This window comes from Malus sylvestris, chromosome 8, assembly GCF_916048215.2.
Source record: "Malus sylvestris chromosome 8, drMalSylv7.2, whole genome shotgun sequence".
Lineage (NCBI taxonomy): Eukaryota > Viridiplantae > Streptophyta > Magnoliopsida > Rosales > Rosaceae > Malus > Malus sylvestris.
This window is the reverse complement of record NC_062267.1, coordinates 13,747,433-13,766,632: the sequence shown is the minus strand read 5'-3', so window position 1 is coordinate 13,766,632 and position 19,200 is coordinate 13,747,433. Positions and strand designations below refer to the sequence as shown.

General features: G+C 35.8%; 1 protein-coding gene across 1 annotated transcript; it reads left to right on the top strand.

Moving 5' to 3' along the window:
• Positions 1-9,706: 9,706 nt before the first annotated feature.
• LOC126632314 (UPF0481 protein At3g47200-like) lies at positions 9,707-14,918 on the top strand. Its single transcript, XM_050302685.1, has 3 exons — positions 9,707-9,745; positions 13,115-14,529; positions 14,743-14,918. Exons 2-3 carry the CDS (start codon positions 13,163-13,165, stop codon positions 14,750-14,752), a joined length of 1,377 nt encoding a protein of 458 aa, XP_050158642.1. The 5' UTR covers positions 9,707-9,745; positions 13,115-13,162; the 3' UTR covers positions 14,753-14,918.
• Positions 14,919-19,200: the final 4,282 nt, after the last annotated feature.

Below are 19,200 nucleotides of genomic sequence, written 5' to 3'. Positions count from 1 at the left end.
GCAGAATTCCATAACTTCTTGACTCATTTGAATTGGTCTAGCTTTAGTAGGTATTTTCCTTTCATCAAAATCCTTATTGTAAGGAAGTTTGACAATGTGTTGTTTTCTGTGCCAAAAGCCGTTGGGAATATCAGAACAAATTTCATTTACAAGTTTCTCTTGAAAATTATCAATGTTTTGCAACAAAGATTTATTTGTTAATTGTTCTTTAATTCTTTTGTAATTAATTTCTTCCTTTAAGAAATTAATTTGTTGTGATTTATTGGTGACTAAATAGATGGTTTTTGAAATACTATTCTTTTGTAATTGTCTTAATGTTTTTAGGTCTATTTCCGTGCAGAACTCAAATTTGATTTTCTGACCTAACATTCTAGTAGTTATACGATTATGATGAACCTTAAAAGGATATAAACGGGCTACGAAAGGAAGACCTAAAATGACTGGGTCCGAGATATTCTTGATTAAAACGAATGAGATTTTAAAACAGACATTGTTTTGACAAACATAGGCTTTTGGAATTTCATATTTTAATTGCATTGGTGACTGGTTTGCAGCACTAAGTATTTCTATTGATTTATGAAAATACTTAGTAGGAATTAATCCTTCTTGAATACAATTCAAGTCTGCTCCTGAGTCAATCAAAGCAATTGTGTCTAGATGAAAGTCTTCAATTATTATTTTGATTTTAGAATACCATTTCTAGATTCTTATCTTGTCTAGAAGTCCTAAGATTAAATTTTTTGCTGATTTTTCTTCAGACAGAGAGTCTGAATTGTAAAAACTTTTTCAAATGTCAAGGATGCTTACGTGTACTAATATCCTTTTCTTCAATTATTTTCCCATTTCTGACTCAATTGTCAGTAAATCAATTGTAAGTTTCTAAGTAAGTTTTTAATAAAACTTATTTTCAAATATATCTGCATCATTACTTTAAATTCATTATTTTCACTATGAAGAATATTTTCATAACAACTGATTTTGAATGGCATAAAATTCTTACTCACAGTCAATTCATCGAGTATCTCAAATTCAAGGTCAACATTGATCAATCATTTGTTCAATTCTTTCTATTTGTTTATAACAGTTGGTTTCATGGTATCTTTAATCCTGGTTATCTACCATATCAAGTTCCACATAATTCAATTAACAACTCATTCAACAATTCATTCAACCCTAATATATATATATATATATATATATATATATATAGGGATAGGATCAAGGAACAAATATTTTTACAAACATTCTTACACTTCTTTGTAGCCTTTAGAGTTTATAACATCCAAGGGTTCATATTTATTCATTAAATGACTTGGATACTTATGTGGAATTTAACTAATATTAAAAATAAAACTAAAATTAAAAGGGGAAGAAACCCTAGGATCATGGGCGTTTTATTCCTTCCATAGTCATTACCATTTTCTTTGGTAATGATTAGCTTAATTAAACTTGTACAGAGATGATGTAAAAAGGAGATAAGTTGTGGCTTTTGTATTGAAGCTGGAAATATTTATAATAACCGATCGGGAGGGACGTTAGGGTTCGTATCGTGTAGTTTGGTTTCCACAGAAATGTTTGGGTTAATATTTGAACTTTGGACTATCAGGAAAAGACGCCTAAAAAGAAACCCAGAAGGCATGACTCTGCCCGAAGGGCCAACGTCAAAACCCATTCACCTAGCCCAAGGCAAAATGATGATTCTGTTAGAAATGTGCCCTAAAACCAATCATGTGATGATACTTTACGGACATTTCACATGTTAAACTAATCTAGTTTAATATCAAGGGAAAATATTATTGTTTAAGCAGTCTCATATAAATGTTATATGCTTAAACAATAAGTCCAAGGAATATGTGATTGGGAGAATACGATCTAAAGAAGTTAGATTCATGAGACCATTCTTTCGTAGACACATCTTAAACGTTCCTGATCATAGGATTGCCAATTGGGCATTGACAGTCCGTTAAGATCAGTACGTACTGTGTCTTCTATTAGGGAGAGTGACTAGTCTCGAGTCATTGGTGTGTGTGACATCAAGACAAGTACGTAGGTGCTCAATAGAGAATGAGTTCACTGAACACGATCAACGAAGAGTTCTCATATTCATGTCACATGAGAACTCATGGTTGGGATAATGCAAACTAGTCATTTGACCTGAGGCATCACAGTTGTCTTGTGGTTAAGTCCTTGATCTTTGATTATGTCAAAGTCACTCCATTTGGAGGGTGTCCACGGCATCGTTGGGGTTAAGCCACTTAGCCATGGAGACAAGTGAATGCGCAACAAGGGATCTCTAACCTTCAAACCGTTTGAGGGAGAATACTCTATGATATGATTTATAATCTCTGGCACCAGAGTATGAATGAGATTTAGGAAGTCGTTCCAAATCACATTCAAGGTAATCATATAAGCACACGAATCACATTGGATAGTAGACATGAATAAATAAACTATCAAACCAAACAATGTGGCCAAGAGTATTGTATTAGAGAAAGACCTGTATTGCATTTGTAGTCCTAAACTGAATAGGTTTTCCACCTCTTCTTATTAGCTTGGGTAACCATGATATGCTGCTAGGTGTCACTCATGGTTTGTGGAAGCCCTAAACGTGTATAATCACTAAAGGGAGAATTGAAAGTAAGTTTCAATTCACAATCGATGTGAAATGGTTTTAATCGCCCACTGCCTCGCTAAAAGGAACCTAATGGATCGTACACCGTGTAAGGTGGAGATTGAAGAAACAATCGAAATGAGTAAGAATAATTAAATGGTTTAATTATTTATGGCAAGGATTAATTAATATGTTAATTAATCAAACGAATAAGTTCGTTAAAGACCTCAGGATAGTTTTGGACCTTAAGGCCCAATGGGCTTCGAACGTCAAGCCCATTGACTTAAGTTGTATGACAACTTAATGAATAATGATTCACAAAGGCCCAATTAGCCCAATAATATCCCAATGGCCGGCCATTTAGTTTTGGAGTGGGTTTTGGACTTATTTACAAGTTTGCCACTCCAATGAATTAAGGTATAAATATGACTTTATAGCCAAAATTCATTAAGGGTTATTTTTGGAGAAAATTGGAGAGAACATGTCTCTCCTTTTCTCTCTAGGAGGCCGGCCCCCTTGGAGGGTGTATCTAGCCATACTACTCCTCCAAGTTCACTCATTTTCTTCTCCAATCTCTCCTTGGTGTGGAGACTTAGAGGTTCTCAAATTTGGGAACTTGGAGAAACCTTTTCATCCATCCAAATCCATAGATTTTAGATGCAAGGAATGAAGGCCCTCTCTTTGGGTGATTAGCCTTTGCTTATGCAAAGAGGAATCTACAAAGGTATAATTTCTCAACTCACTTTGTTTTTTAGTTGAGTCTTGGTTCACCAATCTACTAGGCTTTGAATTTCATGGGTAATGTTTTGTTTTTGAGTGCATGCAAGCATGATTCCGCCTTTAATTGTTAATTGCATGCTATATGATGTTGCTCAAATGAACATGTTTTCACAAAATCATCCTTCAGATTCCACATTAATGCAAAGGCTAGTAGCTTGAAAGAAGTGACACTTGATGGAAATCAACCTACTCTTAGCCCAAAAGCACTTTCTGAATGGAAGAATAAGTAAATTGTTGATGACTCACTACCCCTCATGTTGTTTTTGGGCATGAACCAAGCTGTAAGCAGTTAGGCTAATTCGCCTATAAAATGAGGAGGAAGGCCCAGAGACAAGGACACTCAATCAATCAAACAAACAAATACCTAAACTCTGCTCAAGCCAGATTTGCATACGAAGTTGTAATCAGCCCCTAACTTCAATCATTTTTAGGATCAGCCTTCACAAAAGCCATTTTTTGTCTAGTTTAATAGCTCTACTGCTCACCAGTAGTATCGATTCGCTTGTGTAAATTTATTTGCCATCCATCATCTTGTAAAACCCTCAGATCCCTGTGGTTGCAAAGAAAAGAAACGGCGAAAGGTCCAGCCTTGCCCGACAAGGTCCAATCTTGCCCGATCCCCTTTGTTATTGTCTTTTAGTTCATAAATCTGGTGTTGTAATGAATTCCCTAGTATGTATTCAAATCATTTTAAGTCTTTTAATGATCCAAAGTTCAACTCACTCAAATGCTGATCGAGTTGGGATCGTTATTATTGATCCCATAAGTGCTCACCATTGTTATCCATTCTTCCTGGATTATCAAGAAACTACTAACAATCGAACAGAGTATGAAGCCTTGATAATTAGCCTAGAAATCCTGATAGAATTGGGGGCAACTAAACTTGAAATGTTTGGTGACTCAGAATTAGTAATCAATCAGTTAAATGGGGAGTATAGATGCAGACACATCACCATGGCCAGTTATTACTTGGCAACCACTCAATTATTGAGCTATTGGGGCACAGAAATATCAGCTAGCTAGATACCCAGAGAAGCAAATACGATTGCCAACGAGATGGCACAATTGGCCTCGGGAGCACAAATCCAAGAAAGGAAGTTTGAGAGAGACATAGAAGTCCAGAGAAGAGATCTCCCTTCCATTTTGGATAGGGGATTTAGCCTAGATGTGATTATTGAAGAAGTGGAAGTCGAAGACTAGAGGACACCTGTCATTCGGTATTTAAAAGATCCTTCATTCCCCATAAGTAAGAAAGATAGACAACAAGCGACTAAGTACGTTTGTGGGAAGAAAATCTACTAAGGAAGACTCCAGACAAGTTAATGTTAAAATGCCTAGGCCATGAAGAGTCTATAAGAGTCATGGCCGAGGTGCATGAGGGAATCTGTGAAGCTCATCAAGCCGGAACCAAGATGAGGTGGCTGCTTAGGAGATATGGTTATTTTTTGTCCAAGATGGAGAAAGATTGCAAGGATTATGCCTGAGGATGTGAAGAATACCAAAGACATAAGCCACTCCAACATGTGCCTTCGATACCTTTGAACCCTGTGGTTAAGCCTTGGCCCTTTAGAGGATGGGTAATGGACTTCGTTGGGCAGGTTCATCATGCTTCTAGTAAATGACACACATTTATAATCGTGGCCACATATTACTTTACCAAATGGGTGGAGGCTTCAGCCGTCAAGAATATTACTTCAGCCACGGTTAAGAACTTTATTGAAACCAAAATTTTGCACAAATTTAGAGTGCCCGAGGTAATTGTCACAGATCGTGGACCATCTTTTATTTTAAAAGAAGTAGAAGAATTTGCCAACAAGTTTAGAATAAAGATGGTTTAATCTGGTCCTTATTACCCTCAGTCAAACAGGTAAGTGGAGGCCAGTAACAAAATTTTGGTGAGTATCATCAAAAGAACGGTAGCCGAGAACCCAGAAAAATGGCATGAGAGGTTGGGGGGAACTTTGTAGGCATATAGGACGTCCAAAAGGACGGCAACTAGAACAACCCCTTACGCTTTGACTTTTGGGCGAGATGTTGTGATTCCCATGGAGATTAATGTGAGTTCGGTCAGAATTCAGAACCAGTTCGGGCTACACAATGAAGAATATGTTCAAGCTATGTGTCAAGAGATTGAGGATCTTGATGTAGCCAGAATTGAAGCTTTAAACAAAATTCAAGAAGGAAAGGAAGATGTTGCCCGAGCATACAATAAAAGGGTAAAAATGAAGAATTTCAAAGAATGAGAGTTAGTCTGGAAAGCAATCCTCCCTTTAGGAGCCCAAGTTAAGGGCTTTGGGAAATGGAGCCCTGCTTGGGAAGACCCTTTTATTGTTAATCAGATATTGGGCAAGGGTGGATATTACTTGGCAGATATGGAGGGAGTATTACAAAAGCATCCAATCAATGTCAAGTTCTTAAAAAGATATCATCCGACCTTATGGGATGTAAGAGATTGCTACATAGTAGAAGAATAAGCAAAGTCTGGGGTGTAAGAAGCCAGTTTTTACATTCATCGTACGTAAACCTAAAAAAAAAATACAAGACAAAGCAATATGAGAAAATCTTATTCGTTTGAGCGAAAAATGAAAGTTACATCAGATCTAGCTCAATGGCTTCATACTAGTACAGATCCTAGGATTGGGGTTTTACATTTTTGCTCAAACCCTTTCCAAATGATGTTCCAACTCTTATGGTTCTCCTGCATCTCCATCCACAAAACCCGATCGAGTTGTGAGGCCAATAAAAGCCTGATGACTGGCCCTGGAACATACCCCCATGGAGGTGATGGTGAAGTCTGACTTATGAGGACAACAGGTAAAGTGGTGATTACTTGACTAGCCTGCAAGGTTTCAGCAGGCTTAAAGCGAGTAGAGCACTTGATGGAAGTTGTTGAAAGCATTGATTGTTCCTTAGGCACATTTTTTCCAACAGAAAGGAAGGTTAGAAAATACCATGCCAATCTTAAGGGATGCAATCCCCTATCTCTAGAAGAAAATCTAGGAAACCAGGTTACCCGAGGACGATGAAGACCATCAAGAAGGAAGGACTTAATAGCGATCCCTTCAAAAAACATGGAAGAATGAGTTTGGCTCGTAGAACTTCAGGTATCATGGTGAAGGAATAAAGGAAGAAAAGATCAGGGGAAACTGAGAGTGATTGCAAAACAAGTTGGGAAATATTCGAAGGCTTTGAGAGGGTTTCTCCTCAAGGAAATTCTGGGAATATGAAGAATTAATCGGTTTTAAAAACCTAGAAGCGGAAATTGAGCCGGATTTTACAGAGGGGACCAGGTGACAATTGTAATTCGCGAAGGAGGAAGAGTCCCAAGTGTGCATTAACTACGTCAGAAAATGCAAGTTCCAAGTGAAGCGTGCGAGGGTATGACGGCTGTTCCAATCATTATTGGCGCCTAAAGCATGAAGGCTTAACAACGATTGAAGGGGGCACTATTTGGGTTAATATTTAAACTTTAGACTGTCAAGAAGAGAAGCCTAAAAAGAAGCCTAGAATGCATGACTCTGCCCGAAGGCAAAAAGATGATTCCACATTAATGCAAAGGCTAGTAGCTTGAAAGAAGTAACACTTGATGGAAATCAACCTACTCTTAGCCCAAAAGCACTTTCTGAATGGCAGAATACGTAAATTGATGATGATTCACTACCCCTCATGTTGCTTTCGGGCAGGAACCAAGCTGCAAGCAGCTAGGCTAATTCGCCTATAAAAGGAGGAAGATGGCCCAAAGACATGGACACTCAACCAATCAAACAAACAAATACACAAACTCTGCTCAAGCCAGATTTGCATACGAAGCTGTAGTCAGCCTCTAACTTCAATCTTTTTCAGGATCAGCCCTCACAAAAGCCATCTTTTGTCTAGTTTAATAGCTATGCTGCTCACCAGTAGTATCGATTCTCTTGTGTAAATTTATTTGTCATCCATCATCTTGTAAAACCCTCAGATCCTTGTAGTTGTAAAGAAAAGAAACGGCGAAAGGTCTAGCCTTGCCCGATCCCATTTGTTTTTGTCTTTTAGTTCATAGATCTGGTGTTGTAATGAATTCCCTAGTATGTATTCAAATCATTTTAAGTCTTTTAATGATCCAAAGTTCAGCTCACTCTCAGATCTGGTTTTAGTTAAATGGTTTTACTATCTTAAGAGTGAATCCACTTAATGCCTTGATTAGATATGGAGACCTCTGCCCTTTTACCATACAAGATAAACAAAAGTCATTGATCTCAAGGCATAGAAAAGAATCTAATGTGGACTTAACCCATCCACGACAATCCTTTGATAATGAGAAGTCAGAGTAACTTTGGGCGTAAGTAATCGGCTTAAATCTACTCATTTTACATCTGCCATACTGAGATGGCAGTGGCACGCCTTAGCACTTAAGTTAGTTTTGATTGTGAGCCTCACGGCCTATACTTAAGGCCTGATAAAGGCACCTTCCAGAATTAACTATGTCATCTTCTTGCAGCCCGACGAACAAAGCAAGAACGAGACAGTCAACCAAAGTGCCAACTCCACGGGGAGTTGTGTGCTCGAGCCAGGAACACTCATGGGTGACATTCCTGCCCGAACAAGAACTACCAAGAAATTAGAGTAACCTAACCATATAAGCAAACACAATTTTTTTGTTTAATTTGAATTCCTTTTTCTATATTTCCAACTGAATGCGAGTGGTTGGATGAGCTGAGAAGAATTGGTTCTTAGGCCACGTGTGCAATGCAGTTAGGAAGAATTCTTAGACGGTGTTTTGGTTGCGCATGCATGTGATTGCTTTGGTTCAAAGTCTGAATCCAAGTCTTGATAGAAATGGGAATGGGACAACCAATTTCAGTTAAATTATCTTCATTTTTTAATTATATTTTTAATTTTCCATATTTTATGTTTTTTTCAGTTTTATTTTATCTTTATTATTAGTTAAAATTCACATAAGCATTCATGTCATTTAATGAATAAATAAGAACCCTTGGATGTTATGTAATCAAAGGGCTTAAAAAGAGTGTAAAAGTATTTGTCTCTTGATCCTATATGTGTGTGTGTATTAATATAGAGACACTTTAGATGCGGTCTCTAGCTATCAATATTCTTTGATTGAAATCTTGTTAGTTTTTAGTTTTTGATTCATGTCCCTGACATTAATGTAATAATGTAAGTTACTATGTTTTTTTAATTAAAAATTAAAAATTGAAATTTGTAATTGTTTATATTAATGAGATTTTAAATAAAACCCATAATTTATGGGATTAAAAATAATAAAATATAAATTATACTCTCTATTATATTGTGTGTGTGTGTGTGTATATATATATATATACATATATGTATGGGTACATTAACCAAAATTAAAAAAAAAAGTTATTGTACCAAAACATGGATACATTCTCAAATCAACGAAAAAGAATGTACCCATATAAGTTTAAACATGGATTAAAAAATTTGAATGGATTTTATATTAAAAAAAGGGAACATTTTACATATAACAAATTGATATATTTGACAATGGGTACATTTAAGATTAAAAAAATTGAAAAATTATATGAATGGGTACATTTAAGATTAAAAAATTGAGAATCTTTTTATATATAAAAAAAAACTAATAGGTACAAACTTAATTTAATTTAATTTTTTATTATTTTGGAAATGTTTGAATTGAAAATTAATTAGAAGTTTAATAGAGGTGTGAGTATTAAACCCTAAATTAATTACTAATTTTTATATTAAAAAATTATATAATAAACAAGTAAATTCATTATCACATTAATGCTAGGGACTTGAATCGAAATTTGAGAACTAATAAGGTCTTAATCAATTAACAGTAAAAACTAGAGACCGGATACTAATTTTTCCATTAATATATGAATGTAGTCTGTGTGAAATTGGTCAAAGTCGGACTGTCTGTACGCGTTCTCTTCATATATGATATGATACATTAATAATTATGAATGTTGCCTTTGTATAGACATTATTTGCTTCGTAGTTAAGAGGAAAATGTGGTGACTTTAAACTTTCCATTCAACACACTAACAAACGAATTTCTAACAATAATAAAATGAATAAGATAATCTGAAATCTTAAAAAGGAAGTTGTAGGGAAAAATAAATAGTGGATGCGTACAAGCATCTGCTTATCGTCAGGATAATCCTGAAGGAAAACCCTGTAACGTACCATCGCCATTGAGCTTGAAATAGCAAGGAAGCTCTGATCAATTGACCTAACTCCCTATGGCAACTCCCTTTTATATAAATTAAATAGCTCCATCATGTTATATATATTGAGAGAAATTAAACTTCATGTCTACCAGAGGAGCAACGCGTATTGAGCTTTTCTACACATCTCTACTAGATCAAGGTGCGAATTCACTTTTTTTTCTTCTAGTTTTTCGGTTTTCAATTTATAATCTCAGATAAGGACATGTCTAGTTCTTAAAGCTATTAGCTTCTGTATTATGTTTCATGGCAAAGTGGGATCCATTTGGAATTCAGCGATAGAAGGGAATTAATGTTCTAATTTTATGATTTCTTCCAGTATTGGAAGCTTACGTTTATCATTCTTTCAGAATTTGCGTTGTTAGAAGCTCACTAATATTATTATAGCTCCGTGTTCAATAGAGTTAATACAGGCCATATAGTTTTGATGCAGCGGAATATACGAATAATCTAAACCAGCTGCAAAACTCAAATTCGAGAAGACAAACTGAAATTCATTAATCCGAAATTCACACAAAAATTAATTGTAAAAAAGTCAGGAGTTTAAATGATACTATGAATAAAAGATTACATAATACAACTTCGTACGTAGGCTTAAATAAAAAACATAAAACCCTAATTCGTAGGAAACACTAGAGGTTTCAGGACAATTTATATACTTAATTAATTGTTCAAAAGTCACTTAGTACTACTAATTAAAGGTTTTAGATTTTTAATTTCGTAGATAGTAAGTTCGATATCAATTTATTCCCCTACTCTTATTATAAATATATCCTTATATCAACAAACAAGCAAAAAATTGATCACCACGAAACCAATCCTAGTCCAAAAGATAAACAAAAATAAAATGATTTAAAAATATCAAACTTTCCTAGAATTTTTAAAAACACTAATTTGTTTATTCAGACTATATTATTCTACACATCAAACCAAAATTATGTTAACTCAAACAACTCAGAATGGCATATATATCACACTCCTACATCAACTAAAGACTTTGGGGTTAATTATACTAACACCCATTGAAGTTTATCATTTTTCCACAAAAATATCTCAGATTTGGAACATTACACTAACACCCATTGACGTTTTAATTCACTTTCACTTCCATCCCCTAAGGATGAAATTACCCTTGTACTTAATTATTTAAAAAATAAAAACTTTTGTAGATAAATAGGAAAAAAAATTATTAAAAAGAAACCCTAGATGCATATCTTATATTAGCAAACCTCTTCTTCCCTGCAAATTTCTTAGCTAGAACCACCCCCCACCCTCCTAATGTCAGCATTAAAACTTTGAAAACAAGGGAAGCAGCGATTATTTTCCTTTCTTGATCTCATACTGTTCACATGCTCCACCCAGAGAGCATATATACACAAGGTCATTTTCACTAAAGGATTCAATAGGTGCCTGCTGCCTGGTGTTATTGCATCCGCATCCAGTTATTTTCTGCACACCAGGCAATAACATGTATAGCCATTGCTTCTCTTGCTGTAATGCTGTCTGGTGTTATTGCATCCACAACCTGTAGATGGCGATTTCCCACATTGATAAATCTTGCAAGAGGATTTCTTATGTTTTTTTCTTTCTAATGTTTTTTTTGGGTCAAACAATAGATTTTGTTATATTAGATGTTAGATTAGCCTCTCTATAAATGGGGGTAAGGCTAGCCGACATTCACCTCTCCCAGACCCTGCGTAAAGCGGGAGCCTTGTGCACTGGGTACGACCTTTTTTTAGATGTTAGTTTAGCCATCGACGTGGTTCGAACCCATGCCATCTTGCAAGAGCTCTAATCCTTTCTAATGTTTAAATGTAATTTTTTGAATTTGATTCATTTATCTATAAATTTTTAATTTTAGATAATTAAATAGAAGGGTAATTTCGTCCTTATGGGGTGAATGTGAAAGTGAATTAAAACATCAAGCAGTGTTAGTGTAATATTTCAAACCTGACGGAGTTTTGTAAAAAATAATAAACCTCAAAGTGTGTTAATGTAATTAACCTTAACTATGACATGAGCAAAAATAATCCATTAACCTGTAATTTATCAATTCTCCAATCATGTTTTTGATTGAACGTCGTTTATTTTTTTTATTTATTATATCTCAGGCCCAAGTTTTCATGATTGAACAAGAATTTGTGGTACAATCTTTTGCGTTTCCTTGCTTCATTCTACTTTATAATATGTCAACTAAATGGAAATATGGGTTTTAATGTGTAATATATATTTAAGAACATCTCCGACTCATAGGATAAAACTTAAAATATACGCTGTATACCTCCCCCAAATCATCTTCAACTATTAGAGTAAAATAAGCCTTGGCGAGAAAATATATCTTTGAGCTAGATTCCCTCTAGAAACTAAAGTCTGGCTTAAATTATTCTGGACCCACCAAGCTGTTATATTTCAATTTTTTGTTTTTGTTTTTACTTATAATCCAACCGCTGTGATCAAATGAGATCAAATCTAACGATTAAAAAAAGACCTAACGGCCCAAAATTAGATCTAGCGTCTAAAATAATTTAAAATAATTATTTAAATCAAATTTTACTTAAAACTTTGTAAATACTTGCCACTTGGTACTATAGTCTAGTGGTATTCCTCTTTAGTTGTAAGTGAGAGGTGTTAGGTTCGATTCTCGCCAAAGGCAAGTTTGAACCATATTATTGCTAGCCCATTGTGAGGCTAAACCCACCACCTCCCCTTTAGTATAGATAATTTCGTTTGTTAACCAAAAAGGAAAAAAATAAATAAATAAAAAACTTTGTAAATACTTGCGTATTTGTGTGATTTTTAATTTTATTTTTTTTAGTACATTGATATTTCTACACTAAGGAGAACGGGAATTCGGCTAAGCCACACAATGGGCAGCCTAATTTGGTATCGAATTCGCCATCTACGAGATTCGAACATACGACCTCCACTTACAAGTGAAGAGGAATACCATTAGATCGTAATACTAAGTAACGATTTTTAATTATTTGTGGGAATATAAATATTTTTTTGGTGTGCATAAAAATAAATTAGGATAATCTACATAAATTTTATTTTTAAAATGTTACCGAAAATAAATAACTAGACTAAAATCATTATTTAGTAATCTTGAGCTAAAATTTTAAGCCATAACCACTGGAAGAGAAATGCAGTTTCTGGATTATGACTTAAAATTTTCTAGCTTAAATTTTCAAGCTTCATCCCCATGAAGATGGTCGAAATTTTGTAACAGAAACATCAAAATCTAGCTAGTAGCTAGTAGGAATTTTGTAACAGAAACATCCAAATATACAAACAGTTGAAAGAGACAGCGTTAGTTTATCTTCTTTTATCGGAAAGGCAACTTCATAAAACAAACATTTAAAATAAGAACACAGCGTTGACCAAGTTTTTTTTATATGAACTTAACAAGCCAAACTTACCCGATTCTCAATCTTTCAATTTTTTTTCACCTTATTTTGGTCGGAGGATATCGAAATGTAAGTAATGAAATGTTTGTTAATTGTGGTTCTAGGAACCTCATATCATCATTGACATCCATTACAATCACGAACACAACAAAATGGAACTAAGCAATCATGATCCACTAGTAACTTCGATGAGTGAGGAGTTGGATAGATTGCCTCCACTGTCTCCTTCGTGTTGTATCTACAGAGTTCCTAAGCGACTACGACGTGTAAGTGAAAAGGCCTACACACCTCAAGTAGTCTCTATAGGCCCCCTTCACCATGGCAAGGAAACCTTAAAAGCCATGGAAGAGCTCAAATATAGATACCTAAAAGATTTTTTAGATCGTACCGATGTTAAGTTGGAGTACTGCATAAGAAGAATAAGGGACAAAGAAGCAGTGCTGCGCAGTTGCTATGCAGAGACCATTAAGTTTACCAGTGATGAATTTGTAAGAATCATTCTAGTGGATGCGGCCTTCATCATTGAGATCTTAATGAGGTTTCGTTACAAGAAATTGCGAGTTCCGACTGACCGGATATTCAACAAACCAAGGATGTTAGAGGATGTATGGCCTGACATGCGGATGCTTGAAAATCAACTGCCGTTTTTCATTCTTGTGGATCTTTTTGATCAGGAGAGAAATAGAGTCGACACTGAGACGACTTCCATAATTGATCTTTCGCACCATTTCTTCAAAAATCTAATGTATCTAAAAGATACGGAAGATGCTTTGCCCCAAATACGTCCTCCTCATGAGGTAGAACATTTCGTTGATTTTGTTAGAAAGTTATATCCATTGCCACCACCATCAGTATTGGAAGTACCACAAGCTCGAGGGCAATCTAAAACTCTAGCCATATCTAGCATGAGGTCATCATCATTTGTAGTGGATGTACAACAAGCTCAAGGGCCACTCGAAACTCTACTCACACTCACACCCAGCATGACACAATTGTACCGCGCTGGAGTCAAGTTTAAGGTGGGATCTAGTAGAAATATATTTGACATAAGATTTGAAGATGGGGTATTGGAATTTCCAAAAATTACAATAAGTGATCAATCAGAAGTTACACTCACAAATCTCCTTGTCTATGAACAAAGCCTATGCCAGAAAGTTGAGAATTACATAAACGATTATGTTGTCATCTTGAACGTTCTTATGAAAACCCCAGAAGACGTGGAATTGCTTGTTAAGAATGGAATTGTTGAAAATAAGCTAGGTGACAGCAGTAAGGGGTGTACGATGATTAAGAACCTAGCGGATGGGGTCGTTATGGACTCGGAGGAGTTCTACTTTGCCACTCTTTGTGACGACCTGACCAAGTACTACAAAATGTTCAGGCACAGAGGGATGGAATATTTGATAAAACATTTTTTCAACTCACCTTGGACAACTAAAGAAATCATTGCAGCTGTTATTCTTCTAGTGCTCACTCTCATACAGACGGTCTGCTCTGTTATCTCTGCTAGGCAAAAACAGTAAGCTTCTCCTTCTTAACAACTACTTTTCCATTTTCTGAAATTGCTGTTGGTGGTTGTTTATCACAAATTTTCTTTTTGTGTCTTTGTCTCAACTTTAAGAAGTTTAGAGAAAGAAGAAAAAAATTGCGTGTTTTGAAGTGCATATATTGACATACTTTAAGCTAATTTTCCGAAATTCTGAATTCTGCACGGTTAACTTCTTTTATATAGTTTCAGGTAGCAGCAATGTAATTACCAGGAAGCTACTTTGCTGTGGCTGTAGGGAGCATGTTTGGGATACTTCATGTTATCTGGCGCCTCATAAAAAATGGATTCTAGAAAAGCCTACAGATTAAGCTTTAACACATGTTGCCCCAGTCTTTCTGCCCTTCATATCTAAAGTAGAAGCCGATGCTTGCGTCTTGTGACCTTAGGAAGCTAATCTCGCTTAATTCTCTATTTATTTTTAAAAAGATGTAAATATTGAACAAGATTATTAGAAATGTGCCTATTAGCTTTGTCCCATTGCAACTGTATGCCTCAAATTGTACATTGTCCTTTTCCTGAAGATGATTATAATTTTCTCTTTAAAGTAATCAGTTGTTTCTTCACTACTCTCTTGTAAGTTATATATAAGGATAATGCTATAGGTGACATATCCCGACCCGAAATGTCTACTAGGACTCCGAATCGAGCTATGCTGGCCAACACCTGGAAGGTGACGAAGCCATAAAGTGTGATAATATATAAAATGTGATAAATTAAAATCTAAAAGTGCGCAAGTACACAAGTGCGCGGTGAGCGGATCTGGACCTATTTCACGCGTAATACAGAGCATAGGTATAGTACAGTAAGGTGAGATAATGATTATACCATCATAAAAAACATATGTGCTAAAAAGTGCCATGAATCTTCGTTGATACGGAACTCTGCTGCTAGAACCTGGAGGGGTACAAAAACAAAAAATGTGAGTGAGTGAAATAAAACTCTTCAAACCAATTCCAACTACCAAAGATAGTAGCCCCTCGCCGTAATACCTGTTTAATTTCCTAGAAAATAACAGGCGTGACTATAAATCAAAACCATAACCAAAATAATAGTCTTACGGTTATGCTACATCAAATAGCTTAACAGGAATGAGCAACCCAGGTGAAATAAACCAATAGGAAATGGCATGTTAGCCGGATCCACCTATCATGTACGGTTGAATCAATATCTTATCCCATATATGCTAGCATCTCATCATATATCTCATCATAAATATATGCTAGCATCTCATCATATATCATCACATATATGCTAGCATCTCATCACATATCTCATCATAAATATATGCTAGCATCTCATTACATATCTCATCACATATATGCTAGCATCTCATCACATATCTCATCATAAACATATGCTAGCATCTCATCACATATTTCATTATATATGCTAGCTCATCACATATCTCATCATATATGCTAACTCATAAGTCAGAGTCACCTCTAGTGACTTGTACGACTTATCCATAGCTCAATAAGTATACCTGCACACGAGTCGGAAGCACCTAAAGTGGTCTGTACGACATGACTGGATGTAAATAAATACGCTCAAGTGCTACGATCACGTGAAGACTGTGCGAATAATTGTGGGTTACCTACGAGTCGAAACCACCTATAGTGGTATGTATGACATGACTGTGCATTTACCTTAGATCCAAGGTGAGCGTAAGGTGCGGGAGGTGAACATCACGTGAAGGACTATACCCTGGCCACGGGCAGGAGCACTAACATCGGGGTGCAAGTTTATGAGCTCTAAATACATCTCATCACACATCTCGTATAACTAAAGCAATCTCATATGACATGTATACTCACAGGCAACTTGTTCGACAATATCGGAGTTGCCTAAAACATAAATGTAGTCATGTCATAACTCAATCATTTCAACTAATACCATAACTCACATAAACTTACCGGGGTGTCTTGAATTCACCTTTGCATTTCAGAGCGTTCACCCTTAATTACGTGCAAGTAACATACATGTGAATATACCAGGATGTAAATCTAAAATTTGACCATATCATGATATTTCCAAACATATAACATATATACAAATGGCATAAAATGCATAAGCTGTATTCCCCACTCCTGAACTAATTACCTTCAAAAATAATTATCAGTACTAAGCCCAACTAAACACTATTTTAATTAACTATCATTACTAACTATTTTTCACTTCAATGTTACGATTCTTCACACATTGATTTATAATCAACATTTAACCACTAAAACATAAGGTTTAATCTCACATTTTCCACCAAGCTCCTTCACATTGCTCAATTCCTCAAACAAGGCTATTGTCTCAATTATTTACTTTCATTTATTGTATGGCTGCATCTAACGTCTCGTTAAACTGCCTACGTACCCTAAACAGGGATCAGCCAATCGTATTTCACAATAATTACTTCAAAACATTCATAGTAATCGTAAGTAATAATCGATTTATAAACGTTTATAGAATTATCAATCATATATATATATACACACACACATATACATATATACATACGATAGAAAGGACAAGACTCACTCACCAGGAGTCCACGCTATGATTCTCTAGCACGCACATCAAGGTGTCCCGAACGATTAGCGACTGTGACCAATTATAGAATCACATCTCAGAACTCTTATCAATAGAATACGTAATTCACATAAAGCACATCCTTAAGGACGTTCTAAAATAGTTTGAGACCCATTGACCACAAGTCAACCGTCAATCGAAGATCGATGGTTGGGTCCACAACCCTGCAAAACTCAATCCAGAAGATCCGCATCTCAGATTTCTAATTCGCAAACTCCAAACATACACATTATACTTCTAGAATAACATACTAAAATTTCATTACGATCCAACGGTTGGACCTCCGCCAATTGCCCAAAATCAAGTGGTGGTTAACATTTATTTTATGAACTTACAAATCCAATTCGGGAAGATCCGTACATTGGATTCCCGATCCGTAAATTCCTATGATCCTTAAATATTACGTATTATAATGTATCCAAGTTTGGTGATGATCCAACAGTCGGATCGTCGATTCATATTTTGGCCAAACCAAGTATCGTAACAAAATTTAATTCAAACGATCAACCTATGACATTCGGATATCAAAACTGAATTTAGGGCATTTAATTTAGCTTAAAAGTAGCATCGACGGTCTCCTGGCCACGTGCCGCCGCGAGTGGTGGTCTCCCCAACTTGCCGGAAAATACAACTATTTCTAAAAATTACCAAAATTTACAGGAACGAAGATCTCAATGAATAGAGTAACTTTTATACCTGTGACCAAGGCCAATTTGGCCGGTAAGAGCTTAAATTTTACATAAATCTGTCGGAAACCCTAAAGATAGATGTTCTTGAATTGTCACCTTCGGTGCTCCACCGCCCCTACCATTGGTTGGGCTTTGTTCCAAACCTCAAGGAGAGTTTAGTGGTGGTGGTAATTGTAGAAAAACGTTTCAAATTTGAGTGATTCGAACACAAAACGGCCGCACCCCACCGTGCGGGTTCACTCATTTTCAAGGCCAAAACCCTTGATTTTTGAGGTGTAATAGGAAGATGGAAGGTCACAGGGAGGTTTCCAATTGGTTGCTTGAAGAAATTTACCAGGAAAAGCCGTCGGAGGGATGAATTTGGGTCGCCGGAGTCCACGGGTCACACGAACCCAATTCTTTTTCCTTTCTGATCTTCTCTCCTTTCCCTCCTTTCTTTTCCCTCCCATTGGTCCTTCACTTCTCTCCTCTTCCTGATTGGGCAGCAGCCATTTCCTTCTCCTCCTTTCTTCTTCTCCCCTATTCCTTTTCTTTTTCTTCCCCCTTTCCGTCACATACACACACACAGACACACACACACACACACACACACACACACTTGTCCTCCTAATTTAGCATACATTAATATAATATAAGTAGAATAGTTATTTCTTCCAAATACTTACAGTTCGTAATTTCAAATTCACTTCTGCTTGCGCTTACTCGTTCATATCGTCGAGTACTTCAGAAATACACTAAAAGAATATTTAGTACGTCTCACTATATGTTGATCAACGAAGGTCAGTACCTTCTCCTCTAAGGGCATTTTCGTAAAATCACGCTTTAAAATTTACAAAAACCATAATTTTTAGCGACGGGCTGTCACAATAGGAAAACCAAATTTTTAAACCAAATTTGCAAACTAAAGGGTGATGCGATATATACTTAATTTGTGCACTAAATAGTGCGGCACCAATCAAATTTGTTCTTTAATTCAAATTGAAGTTTGAGTAATAATTCTGATAAAATTTTGAGGTTAATAAAGGGAAATGAGTGTACGGTTGGAAATCAGTGGCACAAACATGATGAACGAACTTGATTTGAATTATGAATGTTTCAACTTTCAAGTTGCTAAGATGATTAGGGTTGGTTTGGTATAAGATACCGAACCGAAAAGGGATCCCAAATCTCAAACCGTCTATTTTTGGGACGAAATTTGAAGATCGATTCCGAATCGAAATTTCAGTATTTCCAAGATGTTATCATTATTTCGAGATAGATCGGGACTGAATTTTGATTTTGGGCTGAAAGTTGAGATATTTTGGCTTTTGGTCTGAAATTTGTCAACCCAATTTCATATCAATTGAAATTTGAGTCTTTTACTTCATACTAA

Excerpts from the sequence above, each read along its gene's own strand:
- LOC126632314 (XM_050302685.1), top strand. The coding sequence starts at position 13,163 with ATGGAACTAAGCAATCATGATCCACTAGTAACTTCGATGAGTGAGGAG.